General features: G+C 41.6%; 1 protein-coding gene across 1 annotated transcript in view; it reads left to right on the top strand.

Moving 5' to 3' along the window:
* Positions 1 to 4,948, top strand: part of SPEF2 (sperm flagellar 2) — a 178,647-nt gene extending 173,699 nt beyond the window's left edge. The window contains exon 35 of the mRNA XM_019517971.1: positions 4,684 to 4,948. Within this exon, the coding sequence (XP_019373516.1) occupies positions 4,684 to 4,767 (84 nt within the window). The 3' untranslated portion in view covers positions 4,768 to 4,948. The remainder of the gene's footprint in view (positions 1 to 4,683) is intronic.
* Positions 4,949 to 10,509: the final 5,561 nt, after the last annotated feature.

Here is a 10,509-nt window from a genome sequence, read left to right as displayed (position 1 = left end):
ATGCCTCCCAACGCTGCTCCACTGCCCACCTACACTGGCCCTGTCCAACCCTCATTGCTGTGCCATGCCTCTCTCTGCTACACTGCACTTCCTTGTGACCCCAGACTTGCCCTCAGCTCCCCCAGCTGTTTTATGCTGCAGTGCCTGCCCCCTGGGGCAATGCGGGCAGTGAAAGCCAAAGGAGGGAAGGGAGTCTGGAGGCTCCAGCTGTTGCTGCAGCCAGAGCAATAGGGAAAGCAGCAGCCAGGTAGAAGCCCTGAGACTGCAACTTAAGTCCATGGGCTACCAGTTGGACAGCCCTGCCTCAGAAGATCAGATTTGGTATGCCAACCTGCACAGTAGCTCAGGTCATTAGAACTCATTCCCTAATCCAAAGCAGCTTCCAAAGTATATCTAAGAAAAACTTTTACTATTAAAAATATGTCAAGCAGTCTAGTGCTCAATTAAATACATTTATCTCTTCATCTTGCAGTTAAAGATAATGCATATATCTCTTGCTTTGGCAGTCAGAACTGATGCAGACCATCTATCTTTGACTATTATCCTTTAACTTTTCCCTTTACAGGCAGTTTACAGCTAAGTAATCTCTTAAATGTGGGCATCTGTCCTGACTGTAGATAAAGAAACAAAATTACACCCATAAAGAAAGCAAGTTTATAGTCAGTAACTGCTCTTAAAAGTATGAAGCCATGTTCTCTGCCCATAATCTCCACTTTCTGATTTAATTGGAAAGAGCTAGTACCATTTGCATAAAGTTTGCATAGTCATCAAGAAATATACTTGTGGCCTTATTGGCCAGTATTTATTTCCATAGAATTCTAACCTCAGTGTTAAAAATGCATGCACTTCCAGGAACACAGTTTATTCTGACAATCTGTTCAAAGAGCTAGCTAGGGAAATTTTCCTTTTCAAAAACAACAAAATTAATAATATAGTACTTTTAATATGAAAGATTTTCCCAAAAATTCTTAAGTGAATATAAAAATCTCTATAAAAATGATGTTGAACCACAGTGCTGTTATTTTGAGATCTTTTACAAGATAAGTATAGCAAAGCTTGGGTGTGGTTTCTAAGGTTAAAATGTTTCTACTACTGTTATCGTAAACAGTGGGAGATATAACAGGGTGCTGAAAAGTATTTGGTTATGTGTAGATAAAGTAGTTTCTCTTGGTCATGAATTAAAAAGCTTTCACTTTATGATCGTCAGTCTAAATCTATCCATGTCACCTTTGAACAAAAGGTAAACAGGCTCTGATGGGATGTTTGCTGATCTATTTTAAATGAGTTTGTTGTCATAATCCAGTACTAGAGGACCAGCAATGACATCAAAAGCAACCACTTTTGCTGGTGCTGTTTTTATTAGCCTCAGCAATAAGGGTGTGAAGATTATACTTTCTGTTTTACCCTGTCTCTTCTGTCCACAATAGAACTGTGGGGTACACTTCCATCTCTCTCTGTCACTACTGACACACTTCTGGTTTAACAGCAAACATCATTCTTCAGGGCTGTCTTTCATCCATATGCACATGGAAGCACACATGTGTACTTGCATACATGCATATGTACCTGAAACACACACTCTTATTTGTGTGCGCCTGTGTGTGTTAATTTAAGTAAATTCAGATATTTTCACTGAATGCATTTTCAATGTAATATAATCACGAAACAAGCTAAAATTAAGTCTTTAACTTCAACAGTCAACAATAAACCTTTTAATTTCTTTTTACCTCCATAATGTTTAGAATATTCAGTATTTGCAGTACAATACTTTGCTCATTGTTAGTGAGAACAATATGTAGAGTATGATAATTACTATCTCATTTGGTAGTTTTCCAGTATATTTTTCCATCCTAGTCACAGAATTAACAATTGACAATTAACAATGGAGGAGTATACTGTATCAATACATAGGGAGAGTTTTTACTTGGTAAGAACTGCAAGCGGGGCCCAGAGCACCCATTAAATAAATTACCTAATACTAAGGGCAGAAAGAGCATTGCTGAATCACTGTCTACTCCTAGATAATTCATATAATACTTCTGAAACTTGTGAAACCTTTTTCATGTGGTATGTTGTATGTTCCAGTAGACAAGGAAAGGTAAATTTAACTTGGTGCCTAAAAGGGCCTTTAAGTACATTTTCTTAAAATGCTACCTATATGTGGTCTCAGTGTGTTATCTGCTTCATCAAGGACATAAGCAAGGCAACATACATGACTTAATAGTATGTTTCTTGCATTTCTAATCAAGCAAACATTTGTTCAGATGAAAGAACCAGATGAAGAAATATGTTTGTCTGAAATTGAAGGAAATCATTTTGTGTATTGGACCTGTTAAAGGAGTTACTTTTTGTAAATCTTAGGAGAATATTACTTGTATAATAATATTATTATTTTATCTGTACATATACAAAGGAAAGCAAAACCTTTAAATGACTTGAAAAAAAACTGGAGTTTTTAATAATAAAGTAGTTATTATTATTATTATTATTGCTTATTTTACAAGGCTATTTAAGATGTATTGGTGCAGTATTGTCTAGTATATAAAATTCCCACTTCCCATGCTGAATACATCAGACATGCCCCTCTGCATAGCATTTATTCCATTTAGATAAATGCCATTTTTTGATTTTTTTTTTGATTTTTTTTACATCTATATACACAGTATATTGGAATGTAAAAAAATCAAGTAATGAAATGCACATTCTAGCATGTCAGGAGACTACAATTAACTGATATTAGTATGTGCTTCATGTGGTGGTGATAAGTACTGATAATGAACTTGCTCAAGGTTCCATTTGCTAACATTTTGCTTTTATATAGCCGGAAATGAAGCTTCTTTTTCTGACTCAATGTACTGAAGATGCCTCTCTCTAAATCTGAAGAACTTTTCCAGTTAAGCCTAATGTGTTAACACTAACTTCTAAAACAAAAGTTCAATAAATTGAATCTTTTTCCTTTTACTGCTTTTCCTTTATTCTTTTCAATGCTGCTCTTTTTAAAAGTAAATGAAATTTCAACAGTTCAGGGCAATTGTCTACCTAACAAAAGTAAAGCCAAACTTGAAAAATTTAGACAAAATAAAGTAGGTCTGAAAGAAGTATTTGTACATTATCTTATTTATTTTATCAAGTCTTTGGTTATATTCTATAATCTGGAAAATATTTTTCATTTATTTTCTCTGGTTATAGTAAAACATAATAAGTAATCACTGACTTTCATGATAAAACCAACAAAATGCTACTTGTGTTTATAGTTAAACAAAAATACATATTTTAATTAACTGTTCATTTGGTAGAACTACTAATATTATGGAAATTAAATATTTTGTGTCTTACCACTTGATAAAAGTGTCAGACAAATAAGATTAATTAAGTTATTCTATGAATTATAAGTACAAAATGTGGCACAAAAATATAATTTCATACTGTCTGGATGTAGGTATATACTACTTAAAACATTGTTACAGTTTTTCTTATTCCTTATCTTTGCCTCCATTTCTTCGAAGTGTTTTAATCTGATGTTTGATTTATTAAAAAGAAACCTTCTTACTCAAGAAATTGGTGTTGTGTGTTCTGAGTCATACCTGTCAACTCAAATGACATGTTAAAGTTATACAAAAAATGGGAACTATTGGTTCCGAAATTATAACTTTTATTAGACCAACTGAAAAATCACAAGAAAATTGTCCTTTTCCGCAAGCTTTTGGGATCAAATGCCCTTTGTCGGGCTCTGGGAAAAGTATAGAGCAAGGGTCAGCAACCCCTGGCACACGTGCCAAGCATGGCACGCAAGGCCATTTTGCTTGGCACACTGCTGCCAGTCCACGCTCCAAGCAGCTGCTGCCAGCCACAGAGCCCAGGCTGCTCCCAACAGGCAGCTGGGAGGCTGCAAGCGCTGCTGCAAACAGACTGGGCTCCATGGGCCAGCTGCAGGCAGGAGTCTGCAAACAGCTACTCCAGGCTCCGCATGTTGGCACTCCTGCACCTTCCAAGATAGACATTGTGGTTTTTTCAGCACTCTAGCCAAAAAATGTTGCCTACCTCTGGTATAGATGGTACAAGAAGGTAAAAAGTCCCCATAGGTAGGCAATAAACTTTATTTTTGCACAGAGGGAGCTGAAGATGGAAGGCTGTCCCTCTGGCTGTCCATGAGAGTGTCTTTGTGAGCTGTGCTGACAAAAGTGCAGTTAAGAGAAAAATGCTAAGAGCAGCAAATCCGCTGCCACGTCCCTGCACATGTAAGACACCTGCCCAGGAGTGTTTACTCACAAGTAGTTCACTTGCAAGCAAACTGATCTCAGATCAAATGCACATGTAAACATGCCCAGTATTATGAACTTTGTATTGTACTGGCGTTATACATGTTGTATAAATAGTTTTTGTGCTTGCTTTTTATGAAATATTCCACTGAGCCCTATATTGAGCTCTAGTGACAGTGCCAGTATCTTCAATTTAAATCATTTAGTATTTTGTTTAATAAATGGAAAGAGAGAATTATATGAATGAATCCCCATAAAAATGGAGGTTATATTCATAAACCTTCTGTCCCTTCATTGTAGTTTAAGCTCCTGGAAAGGCAAGGATGATTACTGATTAATTTACAGCAGTTTTAAGTTGCATCGGATTGTGACCTAACTTATCTGACCCATTTTTCTAACTGCCTTTTCCTTTTCTTTTCCATAGAATATTAAACTGATTCTACAAAGGGCTGAACAAATGCAATCTACAGACGGAGAGACCACAACATCTAAAGATATTAAAATATGAATAAAAGGGGTTTTTTACTATTAAGTAAATATTCCAAAGGTTTTTGTAAGAATCAGTCCTTCAAATCTTACTCGCATAGAAAGGACTATTCACTTGAGGGTTGCAAGATAAAACACTAAAATAATTAAATATATCATATGCTATATATACTGTGCTTTTAATAAATACTTCTTTGATTAAGGATTTTGTCTATTTCTACTTAGATATTTGATAATACTTCTAAATAAAGTGGAGCTGATTTTTTAGTTGAATCAATAGCAATTTTTAATACTGTGTTTTCCAGTGTATAAACACTCCTCAAAAGGATTAAACTGTGTGGGGAAAGTTTTAACAGAAGTTTGATTGATTTTGGGCAACTTCTATTGCAATAATTTCATTTATTTTCCATTATTATGCTTTTTAGGGGAAAAATGCATATTAATACATGGAACAGTAGAGTCCACTGTAGAGGGGATAGCACATGCCATTTTTGTATGCAAAATAATAACTTTCGTTAGTATTTATAGTATTATAACACAAACATGCTGATATTTATTAACATAATATAAAATATATTTTGCAATTGCTAGTTAATAAACTGATAATGTAAATAAATATATATTCTCAGTTAAACTTGATGGATGAATACAAAGTGTATATGAAAATACAGTTTATTGGTACTAGCTGAGATGATGAACCCTTGTTACTTAAATGTGCATAAAATCATTAGTGCCAAACTTGGTCAGACCAATGGTCCATCTAGCCCAACAATGGTCCATCTAGGTCCAACAATGGCAATAGTAGATGCTCAGGAGGGAGACCACATTAACAGGACCCGTCTAGAGTATCTAGAGTGATACATCCCCTGTCATCCCTCCATGGCATCAACTATCATTGGATTAAGAATGTTAGAGGATACATCCCTGACTGATCTATTTTACAGCTTCCAAGGGTCCTATTCTCCATTAATTTGTCTAACCCTTTTTCAACTGGTCATACCATCTGCCTCTATAACCTCTTGTGGTAACAAGTTTCGCAGCTTAACTACACACTGACCACGTCTACATGAGACACTAACTGCACAGTAGCCCATGACTACTGCACAGTAGCATTACATGGCAGGAAGCATGATGTGACACTACTGTGCAGTGGTCATGAGCTAGTGCACAGTCAGCATCTTGTTAGCACTTGTTTATACAAGTAATGACTGTGCAGTCAGTGTCTCATGTAGATGCGGCCACTGGGTGCATCTACACACGTGCTTTACTACAGAGTTGACTAATTAGCTCCATAGTAAAGCATCATATGTGCTGGTATAAGCACACAGTAAATTAATTAACTCCACCATAAGATACTACTGTCAGCAATGGTACTGTCTGATGGCAGAGTAATTAACTGCTGTCAAATGCTTGTGTGGATGGTGACCACCAGGCACAAATTGCATCTGGTCAGTCCATCCAGTTGGGGTCCAGACCCCTAGCTCCTGCCAACCCCTTTGCCACCTGAGGTCAGAGCCTGGGGTTGACCCCCGGTGTCCCCTGCCAGTCCAGGGCAGCTCTGCCCCAGCATTAATTACTGCGGTTCCAGGCATGAACTGTTCTGGACTTTATCGCATTGCCTTAATAGCACGTGTAGATGCACCAACTGTGTGAAAAAGTACTTACTTTTGTTTGCTGTAAACAGCCTCAGCGGGAGCCCCTAGTTCTTGTTTTCTGGAACTTCGTAAATAACAGTTCCCTATTTACTTTATTCATACCCTTTATGGTTTTATACATTTCTATCATATTCCCCCTGAGCTTTCTCTTTTAATACATTTCATAGATTTCATAGACGTTAGGGCTGGAAGGAACCCTGTGAGATCATCGGGTCCAGCCCTCCGCCCAAGGGGCAGGAAGTCAGCTGGGATCAATCACCCCACCAAGATAAGCACCCAAGCATTTCTTAAAGGTATCTAGAGTAGGTGCTTGCACCACTTCTGGAGGGAGTCTATTCCAGACTGTAGAGACTCAGACAGTAAAGAAGTTTTTCCTTACGTCCAGTCTACAACAGTCTTCCAGCGGTTTGTGACCATTAGACCTTGTCTTCCCTTGGGGTTCCCTGGTGAACAGATGTTCTCCTAGTTCCTGATGCACACCCCTTATATACTTATAGGCTGCCATCTATAAGTCACCCCTGAGCCTTTGCTTCTCCAAACTGAAGAATCCCATGCCTCTCAGCCTCTCCTAATAAGGCCTGTTCTCTTGACCTCTAATCATGCATGTGGCTCTCCTCTGGACTCTCTCAAGCTTCTCCACATCCTTTCTAAAGTGTGGAGCCCAAGGCTGAGTAAAGCAGGAGGATGACTCCTTGGGTCTTGTTTGAGATGCATCAGTAGATGCAAGCCAGTGTTTTATTTGCTTTGCCAGCTACGGCATCACATTGGTGGTTCATGTTCATCTTGTGGTCAATAATGATCCCCAGGTCTCTTTCAGTCATGGTGCTAGTGAGTGTAGCACTGCCAAACATTTAAATATGATGTGGGTTTTTTCTCCCAAGGTGGAGCACCTTGCATTTCTCCATATTGACTGTCATTAGGATTTGATCTGCCCACCTTGCGAGCCTGTCCAGGCCGGCCTGAATTGCCATGATCCCTCCTGTACAAGGTATAATCAACAATACCTGTGTTCTGTGGTCCAGTCATAGGTGGAATCCCACCAGGTCTCTATTATCCCTATGAGATCATATTCATTTTGACTTAGCAGAAGGGCCAGTTCCTCCTGTTTGTTCCCCATGCTTCTGGCATTTGTGTACAGGCAGCTAAACCTGCCATCAGAAGCCTTGGGCTTCCCTGTCCTCTTAAAAGAGTCCTGTCTTTGGACCGGGGTAGGAGTGAGTTCCCTTGTATTACCTGATCTGCTGATTCTGTGGTTGTCTCTTCCAAGGCTTGCACTAGTGATTGTCCACCCATCTCCCAGCAATCTAAGTTTAAAGCCCTGTCAATCAGGTCAGCCATTCTGTCCTACAAGAGCTTCTTTCCCATTGGAATAAGGTGCAAGCCATCCCTCCCCCACAACCTGCTGCCTCTCTCTGAAGTGTGGACTGTGATCAAAGAAACCAAAGACTTTGTGATGGCACCAACACCACAGTCTTCTGTTGACTTCTTCAGTACATCTCTCCCTCCTGTGCCCATGACCTGTAACCAGAAGAATCAAGAAGAAAACTACTTGCGCCCCCAACCCTCTAAGCCCAGCCCCAAGAGCCCCGTAGTCACTCATGACCTGGCCAGGCTTGCTCTGAGCCATGTCATTCGTGCCTACAGGGATGAGGAGCATGCGATAGTGATCAGAGGGCCAGACGAATTTAGGAATCTTCTCTGCCACATCCTGGATGTGGGCCCCTGGGAGGCAGCAGACCTCATGAGCTGAGGGTCAGGATGGCAGATCACTCCTTCCGTCCCTCTCAGAAGGGACTCGCCCACCCTGTGTCTCTTCTTAGGAGTGGCAGGTAGCTGCCTCCCCTTATCCAAAGCCAGTGCTTCTGCTAATGTTTCTGCTGGTGGTGTGAGAGGTGCATACCTGTTGCTCAGTTCCAAGGGAGGAGTGGCCCTGTTACTGCATGTCTTGGGACACGAGGTGACCATCTTTCAAGCATCCCCCAGGTGCAGCTCCTGGTTGATCTTCCTGTTCACACAGATTTCACACAGACATTAAGGCCGAAAGGGACCTCAGAAGATCGAGTCCAGCCCCCACCCCAGGGGCAGGAAGTCAGCTGCGGTCACAGGATCCCAGCAAGATAAACATCCAATTTTTTCTTGAAGGCGTTCAGAGTAGGTGCTTGAACCACTGACGGCAGGCTATTCCAGACCTTGGAGGCTCAGACAGTAAAGAAATTCTTCCTTCTGTCCAGCCTGAAATGGTCTTGCAGGAGTTTATAATCATTCAAACTTGTCATCCCTTGCGGGGCTCTGGTGAACAATTTTTCCCCCAGATCCTGGTGAACACCCCAATAAACTTACAGGTGGCCATCAGGTAGCCCATTGCTCTCAACCTGTCGTCATAAGGTCTGTTTTTCTGACCTCTGATCATGCGTCTGGCTCTTCTCTGGACTCTCTCAAGCTTCTCCACATCCTTTTTGAATTGTGGAGCCCAAAACTGGATGTAGTACTCCAGCTGCAGCCTCACCAAGGCTGAATACAATGGGAGAATGACGTCCTGGGATTTGCTTGAGAAGCATCTATGGTTGGAAGCCAGCGTTTTGCTCACTTTACTAGCTGCAGCATCACATTCAAGGCTCATGTTCATCTTGTGGTCAGTCATGACCCCCAAGTCCCTTTCATCTGTAGTGCTAGCCACTACCGAGCTTATAAGGATGCTGTAGGTTTTTCTTCCCAAGGTGGAGAACCTTGCATTTTTTGGTGTTAAACACCATCAGGTTTTCATCCACCCATTTTCTGAGCCTGTCAAGGTCAGCCTGGATTGCCCTCCTGTCCTCAGGTGTAGATGCTTTACTCCAAAGTTTGGTATCATCAGTGAACTTGGCCAGGCCACTTCTGACTCCAATGTCCACATCATTAATGAAGAGTTTGAACAATATAGGTCCAAGGACAGAGCCTTGAGGGACCCCACTTGTCACAGGGCACCATGACGATTAACTTCCATCAACCACCACCCTCTGGGTCCGATCACGGAGCCAATTCCCCAGCCAATGGATTGTGGTGGACCCGAGGCCACAGTTGGCCAGTTTTGCCAAGAGGTGATCATGGGATACCAGATCAAAGGCTTTTTTGAAGTCAAGATATACAACATCAATCTCCTCTCCCTTATCCAGGTGATAGGTCACCTGGTCATAAAAGGAAATGAGATTGGTCAAGCAAGACCTACCCGCAAGAAACCCAGGCTAGCTATCCCTCAGGATGTTGCCATTGGCCAGTCCATTGAGGATGGCCTCTTTGATGATTTTTTCTAAGACCTTCCCCAGGATAGAGGTCAGGCTGATGGGCCTGAAGTTTGCCAGATCCACTTTCCTCCCTTTCTTGAAGATAGACACCACATTGGCCTTCTTCCAATCTTCAGGCATTTCTCCAGAGTGCCAGGAACTCTTGAAGGTCTGTGCCAGGGGCTGAGCTATGATGCTAGCCAGCTGCTTGAGTACCCTGGGGTGTAAACAGTCAGGGCCGGCTGACTTGAAGGTGTCCAGCCTCTCAAGGTGTTCCTTCATGAGGTCAGCATTGATGGAGGGCAAGGGATCTCCCTCTCCTGGGCCTCACTGTCCCGTAATGGGCAGGGGCAACCTGTGGGACTGATGAAAAACTGATGCAAAGTACCCATTTAGTAAGTTGGCTTTTTCCTGGGCGTCGGTTGTCAGGTGTCCCTTCTGGTTTAGCAGGGGTCCAACGTTGCCCTTGCTTTTCCTCTGGCTCCCCACGTATCTAAAAAAGGACTTTTTATTATCCTTGATACTTGTAGCTAGTTGGAGTTCAGTTGCAGCCTTGCCTTTCCTTATTCTCTCCCTGGTCCAGACCATTGTGGAATATTCCTCCTTGGAAGTGGATCCTGTCCTCCATTCTTTGTGCCGCAGGAGGTCCGCTAGTTCCCTGGAGAGCCAAGGGGGCTGCTGTGCCCTTTTGCTGCTTTTCCTCCGAGACAGAATGGCATTAACTTGTGCATCAAGGATCGCTCCCTTGAGGAGCAACCATTCTTTCTGAACTTCCCTCCCCTTTGAGTCATGGTCCCTTAGGGCCTTACCGACAAGCCTCCTGAGCTTGTCAAAGTCAGCTTTCCTGAA

Source organism: Gavialis gangeticus, unplaced genomic scaffold (assembly GCF_001723915.1).
Source record: "Gavialis gangeticus isolate Ggan-Ray unplaced genomic scaffold, GavGan_comp1, whole genome shotgun sequence".
NCBI classification, from domain to species: domain Eukaryota; kingdom Metazoa; phylum Chordata; order Crocodylia; family Gavialidae; genus Gavialis; species Gavialis gangeticus.
The sequence above is the reverse complement of the archived record's forward strand: the minus strand, read 5'-3'. Positions and strand labels throughout refer to the sequence as shown.